Below are 18,205 nucleotides of genomic sequence, written 5' to 3' on the forward strand. Positions count from 1 at the left end.
CCTTCGGTTAAAGTTACTACATGTTACTCATTTGGGATTCCCACTTCAGATTACTCTGTCTGTAAATGACCAATAATTTTACACAGTCAGTTCGTTGAATTTGGAGATCAGAGGTGTTGAAAGAGTGGAGACCCGGTGGATTACGCTGAAAACAAATATTCATATACTGACATTTAGCAGGGTTTAGTTTCATTTTTGTTTAAATCAGACCAATGTTGAAGATGATTGAGCTCATTTTGCATGTTTAAAGATTCGCTTGCATCTGAGAATGCCCGACTTAATGTCAGATCGTCAACATATTTATAGTGTTTTAAAGCCGGATGGTTGGGAACAAAATCATTAATCATGACTAAAAATGATATAGGCCCGAGTTTTGTTCCTTGTGGACCTCGTGCACACAAAGACTCCCATTTTGACAAAACATCATTATACCGAAGTGCCTGCAAACGGTCTGATAAAAAAATGCTCAACCAAGGAATTAAGAGAGCTCTCACCCCTAACTGAATAAACTTATTAATGATAATGTTATGATCCACTCTGTCAAAAGACTTGCTGAAATCAGTGGCAATTAACACGGCTGAATTCTGTGGCTTATCAGAACGCTGTGAATATCTTCCAAAAATCTAACCAAACAATAAGTTGTGGATGAACCTTTCAATGAACCAAACTGGTACTTATCAATGAAAAGCTTCCATCCCACAATAAAGTCTTCAAAGATCTTGGAAAATATACAAGTAAGCGAAATAGGACGAAGGCTGTCTATGCTTGGAGGGAAGGTCTTTGGAATAGGGAAAACAAAACCCTTTTTCCAAATTTCAGGTACTATTCCTTCACAAAGAGAGCAATTAAAAAATATCAGCCAAAGGGAAACAATTCATAGGCGAATTCCTGTATCAGTCGTGGTGGAAAGCAGTTAGGCCCACTGGATTTACCCAATTTAACCTTTTTCAACTTACTGAAAACCCGTTGCGGTGTAACAACGGGAACTGGCAATTCAGAAGGCAAGTACGCAGGTAGGTTTCTCAGGTCTAAATGGGGGATATCATCTGCTACTGAGGTAAACCTGTAGTACCCCGTTGCAAGGGGGTGTCAGAAGATAATACTGGAATCAATATCTTTGACTGTAGACAAAGGGCAGAAAAGGACATTTGCTCACTTAAGCAATGGTCTGCCTCAAGTAACCAGCAGAGTCAACAGCAAAGATCGTATAGCGCCGCGTTGCGGCGCAAGATGGCGAACTTCACCGTAAATACACGTAAAACGTTATAATCGCAAGAGCGCCATTTGAGCAAGCTATACGCCTGCGCAATGCACATTAATGCAAAGGTGCAGGCGCCGCAGCAGGTGCAGTGCCCCAATTCAAGGAAAATTCTCCGCCAGGCCGAGGCGTACAAAAAGTACCCCCAGAGATTGTTTCGAAAAGAGGGGGTTGGGCCAAGAAATGGTGGGATTGTGTCAGTATGGCCCAGGATCATCTCTGTAGATTCAGGGGCACCCATTTAGGGGCAAAGCAGACAAAAATGGGATTGAAAATTAGTCAGAAGAGCCCCAGGAAGGTGAGGGATGTCATTTGAAAAATGGCCGCTGGGAGGGCTTGGCAACATTCACTTTTTGGAGGGTGAGTTTGTTTGGGGCGGATAATTAAAAAAATCATTGGTTAACCTACTAAAAATTGAAAATCAAATGAAATCTGAAGGACCAAACAACACATTGTTTTTGGTTTGATAGGCCTCAGGGACTTCAGTTGCCTGCCATGGGGCTCCAAACTTGGTTTATTTTACACTATTTTCAATGGAGCTTGAATTGATTCAGTGCACCACTCGTGCAGTGAGCCTACGCCGAAGCATTACCGTAAACTGCGCAGCCGTATCGCTTGCTCAAATGGCGCCCATGGTAATTACACCTTTTGGGCAGAGTTATCCATCTTGCGCCTTCGGCGCTATACGATCTTTGGTCAACAGAGCAAACATCCTGTCCTTTGGGTTCTACCATAAGTCCAGGGATAGGGCCACTAAGTAACTTTAGGACTGGTCCATTTAAATTCTGTTGGGAGGGGAAGCCTAATTTCTCTATCCTCTACAAACCTTCTATTGATCTTATTAGCAATTTCTAAGGATGAAGTACCAGGTAGATTGAAACTCTGCTTACGCTTAAAACCAGCTGTTTTTTTAATTTGTTAGTGCCACTGCCTTGGATTGCTGATACTGAGCTTCGCAACATTAACACTTACGTTATAAAATGCAGATCTTCCTACATGTACTTTTAAAAGCCTAATGATTTTGTTGCGGAGTAACTTCCACCATGCTTCCACGGACTTATTTTACCCTTATTAGATGCTTTCTGACGTTTCACAATAAGAGATTTAATCTCAGGGGTTATCCAAGGTTTGTCACCATCGTGAACTGTTACAGTCTTGGTAGGAAAGTACTCGTCGACAGCATTTTGCAAAGATTGATAAAAACATTCCACTTTGCCACTAGTTGTTGATGCTGAAGTTGTCAATATTCCAGTCTTGAGTGTTTTGTAATCCACTGGCCAAACTCACGCCTGTCGTGTCAATGATTAAAGCTGATTAAGGGCAATGCGAGTCCAGATTTTAATTATACACGTCCGTGGATGTCACTCGCAAAGGATAACGGCCCGACGTACTGAATGCAATGTTACCTTACGTATTAATAAAAGTAAACCTACTGCAACGAAGGGTCACACCGTGCAGTGTTTCTGCCACGCACGTACAGCTAGTCTTGGCCCAAGACGTCAGTGATAGATAGTTGTTTTATTTCTGTTGAAGAGCGCCCTCGCACATCTAGATTTTACTTACTCTCTGTACTGGCGCAAAGTCTAATTGTGAGTCGTTAGGGGGCGCACTATGCACGGTGTCCGCTATATCAAGCGCTAAACGTGTACAGCAGGCCTGGCGGCGCCGGGGTTGTCAAAATTCTCGCCCAGCGCCCTGCATGCATCCTGGCCTGATCAAGGCTACTGTTGTGTGTGCACATATGGGCCTGTGCGCATGATTGTTCGTACGCGACATCGACAGTGCAGTCGGCTATCACATGACCTGACCAAGGCTACATGTTCACTGATCAGCTGATAGCGGATTGTGTTTGTACATGTAAGACATGCACAGAAACCACTCAACTGACCCACACACTTGAACACTTTACAACACAGGCCAACTGACCTGTTCGAGAAGGACAGTGGGTGCAGTACGTAGTACTTATGCAGTTTTGGTACAACAGAGTTTGTACAAAACAATTGGTTGGGCGCCTTGGACGGTGGCAAGACCGTAATCTCAAATAACCACGTTTATAGAATTCTTGATATCACTGATACTATCAGGTAACTATGTTGTGAAAGAGCTGCCAAGTGTTCGTCATGAGTTTGTCAGCTAACCTACAACGCGAATGGGTTCCAAACCAAACCCTTCCAACGGCTGGCCTCATCGTTGGAGACTTTGTAGTGATGACCTACAACCTACTGAACAAGGACCTTGGGCCGGACGGGCTGTTCTCGTACTGCCCAGACGAGTTGTTGAGCATTGCCCGCAGACACCCGGTGCTCATGGGCGAGATTGACCACCACAAAGACGCAGATATCATCTGCTTTCAAGAGGTACGTATTGGAAGATGGGTTTCTGCTCGAAACTTTTGGCTATGTCATGAGTATTTCTTTCAGTACAGGATTAATTAGTTTGAAGCTGCAGTTATGTCGAATGTTGAGATATCAATTAAAATACTAACCATGATTTGTTTCACATATTATGAACACATACATGTACATGTACATTCTTTTCATCCTGTCACGATCAACATACTCCACCCCTACCCCTGTGCTGGTCTGGCAGTCCACTTTGAGTCAGATTTGACGCCGTACGGAACAGCTCAGATTCAAAACTGATTTTGTTCTGTTACATCAACTGTCATGTATAGGTCAGTAGTTTGTACTACGACGAAACCTTGGTGCCTGATATGCATGAGAGAGGCTACACTGGTGCTTTCATCAAGCGGCCCAGTGCTCGGTCGGCTGACGACAAGCGACCTTGGACTGATGGGAGTGCCACCTTCTTTCGAAGTGCGCGGTTTCAACTGGTCAAACAGGAGGGAGGTCATTTCAAGGAGCTGTTTGAAAAGGTGGACCCTTGCACTTTGTTGGCACAAATGAAGCTAATCAGTGTGCTGTCTTAAGGCTGGTTCATACTCAGTGCAAAAGCGAGCACAAATGCGAATTTCTGAGGGCAGATCAAATATTCGTGCTGCGAATTCGCAGAAGTTGAACACATTTCAACTCGAGCGAAATTCTGGTGCTATTCTGTTGTAGCATCAAATTCGCTTCGGTTTTAGATTCACCTGCAGTATGAACCAGCCTTGATGTGGCCACTCCCGACATGTAAACAGAACAGATCAATTATTTTGAGAGTGCCACTGGGCAGTGCCTGTACCCACGGTGTAAATTCAACTGAATACATGTATGTAGATTTTCCGTCATGCTGTTGATGTACTGTCGACAGAAATTGTCACAAAACGTAACTATGCCAGCGTTTCAAAGCAATAGAAGCCTTTCCAACATTATAATGTAAGTAGCATGTTACTTCGTGAAAACAGTGACGGTGTGTTTCCAAATTAGCTAATATCTATCTAGTGTTTCTGTAGACTTTTTACAATTTGACATATTAAAGAACAGGATGAATTTCTACTTTGCATCGGATAAAAAATCCTGGTCACTCTCTTTTACAATTTTCCACCACATGTCCTTAATGAAATTAGTTGGGTGCTTGAATTTCTCCTCTGTTGATAAACTGTCTGCGCTGCATCTATCCTCCATCCAGGAACAGGAGAAACTTCAAAGCCCCACCAATACCACTTCATGTGACCCTGCCTTGATTGACAGCAAGAGGTCCTTCCTCTTCATGCTGTTCCGCTGTCTGGAGACGGATAGGCTGGTGGCGGTGGGAAACGTTCACCTGACGTGCGTCTATGGCAGTTACAACCGAATGGATTTGAATTCTTTAGAGGTGAGGTTTTAAAGTCGAAACAGATGGGGAACCACTTGACATTCGCACACACAACAGCAGTAGAGTGATGATGTACATGTATTGAACTTTTGAATACTTCCACAAAAATCTTAAGGATAGCCAATGGTATCCAAGCTGTATTCTTAAAAGTTCTGTCTAGTGATCTGAACTTTTACCTATTTTAATCTTTCACTTTGAACACTTTAAAACTGTGGTCCTGGGGAAGAATTTAGCTGAGAATGATGAGGGTTTCAAACTACATGTCATTATGTAATGATTTGAGGTTTGTGATCTACTCAAAGAGTAATGTTAGCTTGAGTCTGTCAAAACTCCCATCACTACACTGTAGTCGAGTCATAAGTGACAAACAGCAATACAGCAATAGGAGAGCTCTGGGCTCTGAAAAGAAATGACTTTTGGGGATGAATCAACTATAACCCTATTTGAAGAGCAATATCTCATTTATGCATCATCTCGTCGTTTCAGGCTGCATTTGCTTTAAGAGAGCTGGTGCGTTTCTGCGGAGGAGCAGATGCCCCCCACATCTTGTGCGGGGATTTCAACTTTGAGGAGCACCACCCTGGATACCAACTGATGCGAGACGGGTTGCTGAGCGAAGCCTCAGCAACGTATCTCCGCAACCTGAGACTCCCTGGTGAAAAGGATGGCAGCAAAAACGTGAGGGATTTGTCGAAAGAGGAGGCAAAATAAAAGGAAATAAAAAAGGCACCACTATCCCCATTGGCACCAGTGTTGTAGATCTCTAGACTTGGTCTCTGTCTTGAGACCGTCTCGAGACCTTTTTTGTGGTCTCGGTCTCGGCCTGTCAAAGTCTTGGTCTTGGGAGGGCTGGTCTCGGTCTTGGGAGGGCCAGTCTTGGTCTTGGGAGGGCTGGTCTCGGTCTTGGGAGGGCCAGTCTCGGTCTCGAAATTGCCGGTCTCGGTCTTGGATGCCATAGTCTCGGGTCTCCCCCTCGAGACCAGTCGAAACCATAACAAAATGCGCATGTAGCTGCCATGCATGCATGGATGCTGGAATGAAGATTAGTCAATACAGCATGATGCAACCTTGTCCCAAGTTGTTACTTCATTTCCAATCCAGAGTAGCCATGCTGATTGACATCATGGAGATGAGCTTGTGAGTAGCGGAATTCGTACACTAGACTGGTTCCCGTTCCCTACGTAGTCTCCTGCTGAACGTAAGGCCAGGACGAGAACCAGTCTGTGTGTGTGCGCACGCTATGAATTGTATGCACCTGTGAAAGTGCTTTCATTCCGTCTTGTATGTGGTACGTGTTCTTTAAGTAGTTTCGTTACGGTACATCTTTTTTGGATATTTGTTTTTCAGTATTTTGCTTACAAAAACAGTCTAAGGATATTTGTTTTAATGTTCACATCATATCATTTGGGACACTCGGGTTGAAAATGACCACACCAGGGTAAAAGTAGAGCACTATCACTGATAAAAGAACTGAGACATTCTTTAACAAATATTTGACGTATTTGTGTGTGTGTGTTTATGTTAATGTTTGCATTTTATTTCTTTTATACTTAATTGTACTGCCATATGTTTGTCCCTATTTACCTTTTGGTAAAAACTAAACATTGGTTTTTGGTTGGTCTCGGTCTCGGATGCTATGGTCTCGGTCTCGACCTGCAAAAGTCTCAGTCTTGAAGTCCTGGTCTTGGTCTTGAAGGAGTAGGTCTCAGTCTTTGTCTCGGTCTCGTATGTCTTGGTCTTGGTCTCGGATATCAAGGTCTGGGATACAACACTGTTTGGCACTTTTCCACTTCTGGTAAAGTGCATTCAATAATTTGTCATGCAAATACTGTGTGAAGTGCTTGTTCACTCAAACATCGTGCAATTTAGTCTCGACAATTATTAATTTAAAGTAAACATAATAAGGTAGTAATTATGTGCTTGGCCGATCTTAAACGTGCGTTTAAGACCCGCTCAGGAGACTGGACGATACTAATGACAGAGGGCAATATCAGCGTTCAGTCTCCTGAGCCAGTCTTAAACGTTACTGTAAAACTGGCCAAGCACACATTTATTCCCACCCATAAATACCTTTTTAGTCAGAGAGTCAATAGAAGTCAATATATGATGGATTTTGGGCAATTTTGTGCTAGAAGTTTACTTTCAGTTTCCCGAACACCCCCGTCCATTTTATGGAATATTCCTTGTGCAAATTGTCCAATTGTGGCGAGCCGCTGTACACAGACTCTTCACCAGTCAGAATCGATTAAACTGTCTTGTATCCAGATGCCAGCAGGTGATTTACGCAGCAGGCATTATCACATATCAGCAGGCATTATCACATATCAGCGGGCATTATCACTTCTCAGGGGCTTATCACTTCTCAGCGGGCATTATCACTTCTCAGCGGGCATTATCACTTCTCAGCGGGCATTATCACTTCTCAGTGGGCATTATCACTTCTCAGCGGGCATTATCACATATCAGCGGGCATTATCACATATCAGCGTGCATTATCACATATCAGCGGGCATTATCACATGTCAGCGGACATTATCAAAATTTGATAATTAATACACGGTCAAGTTGCATGTTACTAATAGGGAGACTGAGGCATTTATGAATGTAGATTAATATTCTCATTTTTCCTCCTTGGGCCTAAACCTTTGCATTCATTTTTCCTCCTTGGACCTCACTTCACTTTTAACTTTCTTACCATATCCTTTTCACTCTTACGTTTTAAAGGCTAACAGAATTTGAAAACATTAAGTTCACGTTGTGTTTGATGTACTGTATGTAGCTTGGCCCACAGGCAAACACTGTCTCAGTTCAAGAAATACACGGTAGGACTGTGTCTTTTAATTTCTACCATGAACCGAGACAGTGTTTGCCTGTGGGCCAAGCTACATCGAACACAACGTGGTCTGTTGCAAGTGTGCAATACTGCATATACTTGGTGCAATCATGCAATGTACATGTACACTGTACATGTAGGCGTTCTGCCGATGACGTCTTCAAATCAGCCTGGGAGCGCGAACGGCCAAAAGGGGATTTTTTGTGGGCGGCGAAACGCAGAATCTTTTTATTCAATTTTGGGTCACGATTGATGGGGTAAGCATTAAATTTATGATGTTTTTGAAATGGTTCTATGTTTATTGTTATTTTGAAATACTTGTACTTCACGTGAGCAAAATGTTTTCAATTTCTGTTAACCTTTAACAAGCATTTGTTATCGAGTGCACAAATGAAATGTAGTACCATGTGTCTTATTGGGCTTTGCTCAGGTCATGTCCCTGCTAGACGTTTTTCCAGACTTTTTCACACACGACTCGGTAAGTCTCAAGAGTTCCTACAAAACTGTTATGGTAAGTACAGCACATGTAACCCCTAGCAATTAATCCAAAGATAATCCATTCTTAAACAGAAGACTATGTTTTAGGTGCTTCCAAATCATTCTCCTGTCTTGGGCAAATTAAGTTAATGGAATTGGTTCACTTGTGTTGAGATCAAATGGAGGAATTTTAGACGCAGTGTATGATTATGACATAAAGATATTGGTGTTATTTTTCATTTAAATGTAACTGGTCCAATATTCAAAAAGCATGTAATTGGTATTTATTTATATTTATAAATATATATATTGATTTATATTCAAGAATAGCCTTAACCTTTGCACGCAAAGTTTGAAGGATCTAAGTCTGAGGCAGACTTATTGGTCGAGGGGTCAGGGCATGCTCAGGAAAAATGCAATGTCCAACCAGTAAAAACTTTATTATTTGGTGCCATCAATGGTATTCTTCAGCACAGTCCAACCAATTTATCACGGAGACTCTTGATCAGTTTGAAATTTGTGTTTATCAAAATAGGGACACGAGCCACCCTTCACATGTTACGAAGACAGCTCTCCGGAATGTGCAACTCCAGTTGGACTACTGCCGACCAAAGCTTTGCAAGCGCTGTTTGATGTGGCGCTCAATTACACTAAGGTATACCAACTGATAGCTCATACTCCTTCCATCTGTGTACCGGTTGCGGTTAATCTCTTTCATCAGATCGATTGCAGAATACCCCGCACGACCAACCTCATAGCCAGGTATAGGTCAAAGTGTCACGTCAAGGGATTTTCACCTTGTACCCACGTAACCAGTCATTCCAGGGGTTGTTTTTTAGAGTGGCGGGGTATTCTGCAATTACTCCCTTTCGTCAAATAATGTGACATGTATAAAATGCAAAGCATTATGGGTAGTTTAGCTGGTGACACTTCCAGCACTAGCAAAATTGGCCCAGCTACCACTGAAAAATCTTGTCAGCAATTGAAATTTTGCCCTGGTATTTCTGCCCCATGCACAAAACACACCCTGATGGGTACTGGGCAAAATTGCGATGTAGCGATGACTTGAAGGGGAGCCTGTTATGAAATTGCTCGATGATGTTTTCTATCCCACAATATCTATTGTTTCCAAACCAGCAGGGTCGCGGAGCAGACAAATATGTAGCCGCTGTGGACTACATCTGGTTCAGCTCCAGCTCACTCCACTGCAGCGGCGCTCTCAGGATGCCGGAAGAGAGGCTGATCCTGCCGTTCCACGCTTGTCCCAACGCAGTCTTCCCATCGGACCACCTGCTCATGAAAGCCCAGTTTTCCTTCCTGAAAGCCTAAAGCTGAAACTTTTGGTGTTCTTTGTAAAGGAAGCAAAGTTTTTTTACATCTTTAGTTTATTATTATTGTACATTATGGTACCTGTAAGAGAACTCCTTCGCACAAGTTAACAGGAAGGGCTTAGTTCTTTTTTACTATTTCTGTGAAATTTTCCCAGATTCCTATTGTAACGCAATGCATAGCCCACTGGTGCGCTTTCAAGCGTTTGTTGCTTAGCAACGTTGTGCGCGCTGGCGTGTATATAAGCGACCGCGTGCTAAGAGTCGCTCTCTTCCCGCTGCGACAGTCACCGTGTTGAGTTGGAAAGCAACTTCCTGCTGCAGCTGCCACCAATTGCGGTGAGGGGTTCTGATCGGAGATAAAGTGTACTTTTTAATCGTCCAGTCAATTACATTTATTTAAGTAGTCGCAGTAGGGGAGCCTCACACTTTGTGTGAGCTTGATTTGTGATTGTTAATAAATCCTGGCACCTATAATTTTGTGATCAGTGAATAGTCCCGCACGTAGGTGAAGCACTGTGCGCCTATAGGAGAATAAAGCATCAAAGCAAAGGGTAGGCACAAACTGGCGTCCCCCCCCCATTTCTTCCCCGGTGGTCCCCCGTCTGTTAGTCCCTTGTGGTGCGAGGGTGTGTGAGTGTGTTTTGGCAGTGGTGAGCCACGGGCCTGGCGGTAGACTTCCGCCAAAACGGATCTGCGCCTCGGGCCGTGGAGGTTAGGGCGCTCACCGCTATCGGTCGAGACCGACCCGGGCAGTCGTCAGAGGTTAGTTCCGCTACACTATTGTAGTTATATATGAATTTTTAGAACTTTGTATTACACATCTTGCCAGCATGTTATGAAGTGTATTCGTCTTTATTTGTTGTCTCAAATAATGTATTTACCATAGTTGAAATTTGGTGGTGGTTTTAAAATTTAAGATCGCTTACAACTTGACCTTTGTCTAATTTGAATGTGTTTTAAAACTCTTTGTCTTGGCTGTCTTCATCAAAAATATATATGGAGTTTGAAGGAGGTGATTCAGTCGAACATGCAGACCTGCCAACCTGTCGTACTCCTTCCTCAGGTCTGGCATTACCACACAATAGATTAAAAGGTACTTAAATGAGCCCTCAGTTCATTCAAAATTCTAATCTATTGTGTGGTGATGCCTGACCTCAGGAAGAAGTACGACAGGCTGGCAGGTGTGAACATGTTGTAGGGTAATCACTGTTGGACCAGGAGTTTTATTATGTGATGTGAACAAAAGCATGACCCGACAGGTGTTCAATACATACGAACGTAGGCTAACGCAGACGTGAAAGAGCTAGTTCGACATAGAGGTATTTCACATTAGCGCCGTCTGCGCATGTCTGCGCATATCTGCAACGAAACCGAGGCTCACTGTGTTGAACAATGTTGCGCGTGCCAGTAGCCGTGAACTCTTCACGGACACATCAACCCCAGCACCATCCATACGGCCAACCCCAAAACCCAGGACGAGATTCTACAATCCCGTGGCACCAGTGCCTACACCCGCGTATACGATAGGCGCTCCGTCAAGGACGGTGGATGAGGCGACGAGCTGTGGCGAGGAGGGCAGTCTGCCGAGCCGACAGGCGGAAACCCAGGAGAGGGTTTTGTTACAGTCTGAAAAAGACGCAAGCCTGAGGGAAGGCGAAAAATCCCGGACCTTCGAAGTAACGAGGTCGAGAAGTGAAAGGCTGGGATGATGAGTAGCGAGGATGTTCCTACCAGGTGTCCAAACATCATCCCGGATAGATTTGGCGGGAAGACCCCGTGACGCGATTACAGGCAGCATTTTGAGGCTTGTAAAGTAGCGAACAGTTGGAGTGATCGTCAGGCAAAAGCGTTCCTGGCGGCGAGCCTACAAGGTGATGCAGTCAAGGTACTGGGAAACCTTGCTGCGAGTGAGAGTCAAGTGACGTACTCCGAGTTGGTGGGACTGTTGGAAAAGAGGTTTGCGGAGAATCACCTAGCGGTTCTGCGGCACAGGCGACAGAAGCCTTAGGAGACGCTGCAGGAGCTGGGGCTGACGATAAGGGAGCTGGCTTCACTCGCCTACCTGGAACTTTCGGACCGCCTGGCCAGGGGGCACTTCTCTGATGCGGTGGAGGAGCAAGCCGTCAGGGAAGGAATTTTCCGAGCCAGACCATCATCGCTGGACGAAGCAATAAGGGCCGCACTGAACACTGAAGGGTTCCTAAAAATAGAGGAACAGTGGGCTGGAAACCGGCCTAAATATGCCCGAGTGGTGGAGGGCGAGGACCAATACCCCATAGATGTCCTGAAGCAGAAAATGAAAGAAAATCAGCGCGAGGTGAAGGAATGGCTGGAGAAGATGACAAAGCGAATTGACACCTTCGAACGTCCAGCGGACTCCTCGCACGGTGCCAATCAAAGATGCAAGGCAAACCCAGAAGATGTTTGTTTTAGGTGCAAACGTAAGGGGCACTTTGCCAAGAGTTGTAAGCAAAGCGAGGAAAAGCGACTGAAGTCAGAAAACAAGGAGCAGCTGACCCAGAGGCCCGTGTGAAAGCTGGAGAAGAAAGAGGGCCGGAAGGCATTGGAGAAAACCGCGCCGGAGAAGAAGTAGGTGAAGGCGAGGGTGGAGCTACACCTAAAGCCAGTAGCACAGCGTGTAATGGGTTGTACGTGTAGGCCATGTAGGGAGTTAAAGCAAGACTACTGGTTGACACGGGGGCAACACACACTGTGCTGTCGTCAACACTGTATTTTAGCATTTCAAGAGACCGTCGACCACGACTAGTAACAACAGGTGCAGCAGTCAGAAACGCTGATGGGAGTAGGATGGACGCACTGGTATATTGGTAGAACGACCAAGCCAATCAACATAGTCTTCGGCAACACGGACGAGATACAAGGGATATTGGGAATGGACTTTCTGATACCAACTCAAGGGACTTTGGACATCAGAACTCTGGAGCCACGGTTGAGCGGGGAGACGATAAAGTTTACAGATGACCGTGGGAGTGGGCTCTGTGCAAGAGTGATGGTAGGAGAGACTACCAGAGTGCCGGCTGGGCACGAGGCGATAGTGCCAGGTTATGTGTCAGGTGACAGGCTGGAAGGCGAAGTAGGGGTCATTGAGCCTATGGAGAGAGGCGAAATAGCGGAAAAGGGCATGGTTGTAGCCAGGGTGCTGGTCTAAGCAGCTGAGAGTACACTCCCCATCAAAGTATTCAACCCTGGCAAGAGGGGATGTGTTGTCAGGAAGGGAACCACGGCGGGCACTTATACGCCTGTAGGTGAAGGCGACGTGCAGGAAGTATAACTGGGAGAAACTTCGTCCAGCGGCTCTTCAGATGTTCCCGCTTCAATACCTTGAGGACTTGTTCTAGAGAAGTAAGGAAGGTGTAGGTCCGAGATATCACAGCAGAATTGCTCAACTGTTGTGCCGTTATGAAGACGTTTTCTCTGAAGGGGAGGGCGACATAGGGCGCACGGACTTGGTCCGTCATCGAATCAACACAGGCAGTGCCTGGCCTATAAAGGAGAGGCCACGGAGACATCCTCCTGAGGAACAGGCAGAAATCCAACGACAGGTGAAAGAAATGGTGTGCAATGGCACTGTTGAGCCTTCGGACAGCCCATGGGCGTCCAACGTAGTCTTAGTGAGAAAAAAGGACGGGAGCAAGTGGTTTTGTGTGGCCTACCGGCGCCTAAATGCAGTCACCGTTAAAGACGCCTACCCGATCCCTCGGATCGATGAGTCACATGACGCCTTAGCAGGATCCAGGTAGTTCTCCACCTTGGATCTTGCGTCCGGCTATTGGCAGGTCGAGCTAGATGACGAGGCCAGAAAGAAGTCTCCTTTTGTCATTCGGGGAGGTTTGTATCGCTGGCGGGTGATGCCATTCGGGCTCTGCAACGCCCCCTCCACGTTTGAGCGACTTATGGAGAGGGTTTTGGCTGGCCTGCATTGGGAGACACCACTTGTCTACCTAGATGACGTCGTTGTGTACGCTAAGAGAATCGAGGAAGGTTGAGTCACCTTGAAACGGTATTTCAGCGTTTTAGGCAGGCAGGCCTAAAACTCAAACCGAAGAAATGTCACCTATTCAAGCAACAGGTCCTGTACCTGGGACATATAGTGTCTGGTGAGGGGATTGCGACTGATCCACAGAAGGTGAGGGCTGTTCGTTATTGGCCAACGCCTATGACTGTACGAGAAGTGAAGAGTTTTTAGGATTAGCGTCCTATTATCGCAGATTTATCAGAAGCTTTGCTGATAGGGCTCGGCCTTTACACCGGCTGACAGAGAGAAGGGACGAGAATTTGCGTGGACCAGTAACTGTGAAGGAGCTTTCCAAGATTTGAAAAATTGTCTTTTGGAGGCGCCAGTTCTGAAGTTCCCTGACCCTGAAGCTGGGTATGTCCTGGACACCGATTCAAGCGGTGTAGGCGTAGGCGTGGTCCTGTTGCAGGTGACAGACGGGAAAGAAATGGTGGTCGCCTGTGCGAGTAGAGCACTCAGTAAAGCAGAGCACAACTACTGTGTGACGCGCCGGGAATTGCTGGCGGTCGTGGTATTTCTGAAGCAATTCAGGCAGTACCTTTATGGTAGAAGGGTCATGGGTCGAACCGACCACGGGGCACTACGCTGGCTGTTCAACTTTCGGGAACCACAGGGCCAGATGGCGCGCTGGTTGCAAGTTATCAGCAAGTACAACTTCACGATAGTACATCGAGCAGGACGCTTACACGGCAACGCAGATGGATTGTCCCGCGCGCCGTGTAGACAGTGTGGGAGAAATGAGTAGGCGGAGGCGACAACCCCAACAGGCGAACCTGTGGAAGAAAAGACAACTCCTGTGGCAGGAGTGAGAAGCGTTACTCTCACGCCTAACGTCACCTGCGCGGAGGTGAGAGAGGTGCAGCTGCAGGATGCATCCATTAGATGGGTGCTGAAGGCTAAATAGAGTCGACCAGAAGAACCGAATGGGCTGGGATGTCTCCAAGATGTTCAGCTGCGAAAGCATACTGGCGGATATGGGATCAACTTGCGGTGAGGGAAAGAGTCCTCTGTAGGCGATGGGAATCAGATGACGGTCACCTAGTAAAGTGGCACACGGTGCTACCTGAGAGATACCGCATAGAGTTTGTGAAAGAGCTGCATGGAGGAAAGTCAAGTGGACACTTGGGCGTCAAGAAAACCTTTGCCAAGGTCCGAGATCGATTCTACTGGGTCGGCATGGCGGCTGAAGTTAGGTCAATTGTTAGGCGATGTGACGAATGTGCGAAGAGGAAATCCCCGGCCCGAACTAGGAAGGCGCCATTGCAGCAACGGGCAGTGGGGGCGCCTATGGAACGTGTCGCCTTAGACATCGTGGGACCCCTGCCAAAGACTAAGAAGGGAAACAAATACATCTTGGTCGTGGGAGACTACCTAAGCAAATGGATGGAGGCATATCCCCTAGCTGATCAGACTGCAGAAGCTGTGGCTGAGACGTTCGTAAAGGAATTCGTATGTCGGTTTGGCGTACCAGATGTCCTTCATTCAGACCAGGGCCGCAACTTTGAATCCCAGGTGTTTTCAGAGATGTGTCGAATTCTTGGCATCAATAAGACCCGGACGTGTCCATACAACCCAAAGTCCGACGGGCTGATTGAGAGATTTAATCGGACACTTGTAAATATGGTGGCAATGATGATAGAGCCTGAGAGGCGACAACATGATTGGGACAAGAAACGCCCATTGGCCACTTTTGCTTATTCTGCGACACCACAGCAATCTACCGGCGAGTCGCCCAACATGCTTATGTTGGGATGTGAGGTGTGCCTCCCCATTGATCTAACAACTGAGACTTCAGCAGATGAGAGAGTGCCAGAAGGCGTAGTTGAGACAGACTATGCGAGTGAATTGCGGAGACGTCTAAGAGCTGCCCATGACAGGGCCCGGATATGCTTGCAGCAGAGTGCCAGAAGGCAGAAGACGTGTTATGATCGACGGACAACTTCACCTAAACTAGGGCCTGGTAACTTCGTTTGCTTACACAACCCCGCCAAAAGGAAGGGTCTGTCGCCTAAACTGCAATGTAGATGGGAAGGTCCTTACCTTATCCTGCAAAAGTTGTCGGACGTGGTCTTCAGGATCCAGAGAAGAAAGAACGGCAAAATGAATGTCGTCCATTGTGATAGACTGAAGCCTCATGAAGGCGAGCCAATTAAGGCGTGGACTACCGGTGCGCCGACAGGCGACTCACCTAGGCCAGGCGACTTGCCTGCGGGCGGTGGGTCAGAGGAGCAGGTGACAGGTCCAATTCCTAACGAAGGAGGGCAACTTGAAGTTCTGGAAACACCCAACCTACCTGGAGAGGAAGGCGCTCAGCGCGCAGAACTGAGCCAAACAGAAGCAAATGACGACAGGGTCGTAGCACCACTACCGAGACGTAATCCTAAGAGGGACCGTAGAGTGCCTGCGAGATATTTGAGTTTGAGAGAGATAGAGACAGACAGACAGGGGAACCCTTAAATAGGCCTGCCCACCCCAATTAACCATGTAGATCCATAGGCATCTAAACCAAAATAGTGTGTCCATCTTCTGTTTTACAGATCGAAGCAGAAGGCGTCACGAGAAATGGGGGAAAGACCGGGAGGAGAGAAGTCCATCCCATAGCTGTTCCGACGGGGAAATGACAGAATGCCCAGTTTGAGGCATGCTGCTGCATAGGAGGAGTCTGGAGAGACAGTAGGTGAACATTGGCCTTGGCGAGTCTTCCGCTGTCGAAGGTGTTCCCACAGGAACAATTTGAGAGCGCATGTTGGCGAGGTTTCATACATTCAGGGCGAAACGCTGGAGTCCCGTGGGAGAGACAGGCGCCTAAGTGAAGGTGAGCTAAGGCGCACAGAGATGTCGAGGAGCAAGGGCGAGAGAAGCGTGAAGGTGACAAGAAGGTGAAGGTGAGAGGAGGGGGACCGCCGATGTCTCACGGGGAGCTTGAGAGTAGCATGATTGGCAACATCTTCCAGATAACGGAAACAGAGACACGCAGCATTTACCAAGACGGGATGCTGGTGACGAAGGACCAGACTGAGCGGGTCTTTCAAGTCAAGTTCGCGGCAGGAGGTTGCTGAACTTTAGGCGAATAGGAGACATACTGCGCCTATAACAAGAAGTCATGTTTATTCAGATGTTGTATAAGTGTTTAATAAATTTTTGTATCTGAAAATTTATCTAAGAAGTTTAAGATTTCTGTGAGGGACAGTAATCGCCTTTACAGTTTCGGATGAGCCTGAGCCTAAAGAGATATGGCTTGTTCTTTTATTGTTAACATTTAAAGTTTTGCTTAATGTTTCAAGTGTTCACGCTTTTAATGTTAAACTTTCAATGTCGCCTACATGTCCTAAATTTTAGTTTTAAGGGTGCCAAAGCTTGACACTGTAAGGACCATCAGGTTTTTGGAGGTGTGTTTATTTGGTTGAAATTTAAATCAGAGATCATGCATTGCTTTTATTTTAAGTGTCAATTTTTAGGTCAGGGACTGACCAAACTTGGAAGGCGCCAATGTAACGCAATGCATAGCCCACTGGTGCGCTATCAGGCGCTTGTTGCTCAGCAACGTTGTGCGCGCTGTGTTCATAAGCGGCTGCGCGCTAAGAGTCGCTCTTGTTCCTGCTGCGACCATCGCCACGCACAGTCAAAAAGCTCTGCCTGCTGCGACTGTCCCCACATACAGTTGGAAAGCTGTGCCTTCTGCAAACATCACCTGCAAGTGCAGTTTGGTTCAGATTTATAGTGTAAGCTGCAATCATCCAATCATTAACATCCAATCGAGTAGTCGCAGTAGGGGAGCCTCATACTCTGTGTGAGCTTGATTTAGTTTGTGATTGATAATAAATCGTGGCACCTGTAATTTTGTGATTAATTTCTAGTACTACACGTAGGTGAGGTACTGTGCGCCTATATAGGAGAATAAAGTCCTGGAACAAAGAGTAGGCACAAACTCGCATCCAGTTCCCCCATTCTTTCTCCTTTGGTCCCCCGTCTGTCAGCCCCGTGTGGTGTGAGGGTGTGTGAGAGTGATCTGTCTGTGGCGAGTTACGGGCCTGGCGGTAGACCTCCGTCAAAACGGATCTGCGTCTCGGGCCGTAGAGGTCAGGCCGCCGCTCACCGCTATTGGTCGAGACCGACCCGGAAAGTCCTCAGAGGCTTTACCGCTACAATACCTTTATGTATTTTATGTCTTGACTCCTTACTTTCAATCGTCTGATTGTGTTAAGAATTGAAGCTGACACATACAGCCTCGTTTTCAAACCCTGAAGTGCGCAGATCGGCGCTAAAAGCGTATTGGGATCCCTCTATTGCAACAGTTATGCTGTATGTGCTCCAAACAAAGCATGTCCGAGGTCATTCGGGAACAGCAGTACGTGCACGCAATGTCTGCCCTACGGGTTGCAAACCTCACAAATTATTTTTAATTTAATGTTTTCAAAACTGCGCAACCATGTGTTACTGCCACTTCAAACCCTAAAAGACACATGAAAACTGTGTCATAACTTGTATTTAAAAAAAGAAATATTTGAATACGT

General features: G+C 46.3%; 1 protein-coding gene across 5 annotated transcripts; it reads left to right on the forward strand.

Moving 5' to 3' along the window:
- The first annotated feature begins 2,871 nt into the window (after positions 1 to 2,871).
- LOC110977997 (uncharacterized) lies at positions 2,872 to 17,619 on the forward strand. Of its 5 annotated transcripts, XR_015423518.1 has the most exons (8): positions 2,873 to 3,615; positions 3,933 to 4,133; positions 4,829 to 5,014; positions 5,501 to 5,692; positions 8,278 to 8,358; positions 8,860 to 8,979; positions 9,462 to 9,991; positions 16,229 to 17,619. XR_015423518.1 is itself a non-coding variant. In XM_022232601.2 (7 exons), exons 1-7 carry the CDS (start codon positions 3,379 to 3,381, stop codon positions 9,651 to 9,653), a joined length of 1,176 nt encoding a protein of 391 aa, XP_022088293.2. In that variant the 5' UTR covers positions 2,872 to 3,378; the 3' UTR covers positions 9,654 to 10,217. The 5 variants fall into 5 exon arrangements, 4 of the variants coding, with proteins under 4 accessions (XP_022088293.2, XP_022088291.2, XP_086986757.1 ...); XM_022232601.2 differs by lacking the exon at positions 16,229 to 17,619 and having other exon boundaries at positions 2,872 to 3,615; positions 8,278 to 8,325; positions 9,462 to 10,217; XM_022232599.2 differs by lacking the exon at positions 16,229 to 17,619 and having other exon boundaries at positions 9,462 to 10,217.
- The last annotated feature ends 586 nt before the right edge of the window (positions 17,620 to 18,205 follow it).

This window comes from Acanthaster planci, linkage group LG20 (assembly GCF_054643075.1).
Source record: "Acanthaster planci isolate LZ-2023a linkage group LG20, COTS_SCS, whole genome shotgun sequence".
Taxonomy (NCBI): domain Eukaryota; kingdom Metazoa; phylum Echinodermata; class Asteroidea; order Valvatida; family Acanthasteridae; genus Acanthaster; species Acanthaster planci.

Excerpts from the sequence above, each read along its gene's own strand:
- LOC110977997 (XM_022232599.2), top strand. The coding sequence starts at position 3,379 with ATGAGTTTGTCAGCTAACCTACAACGCGAATGGGTTCCAAACCAAACC. Across the intron at positions 5,015-5,500 it reads TGGATTTGAATTCTTTAGAG|GCTGCATTTGCTTTAAGAGA; the intron begins GTGAGGTTTTAA and ends TCGTCGTTTCAG. Across the intron at positions 8,980-9,461 it reads TGGCGCTCAATTACACTAAG|CAGGGTCGCGGAGCAGACAA; the intron begins GTATACCAACTG and ends TTTCCAAACCAG.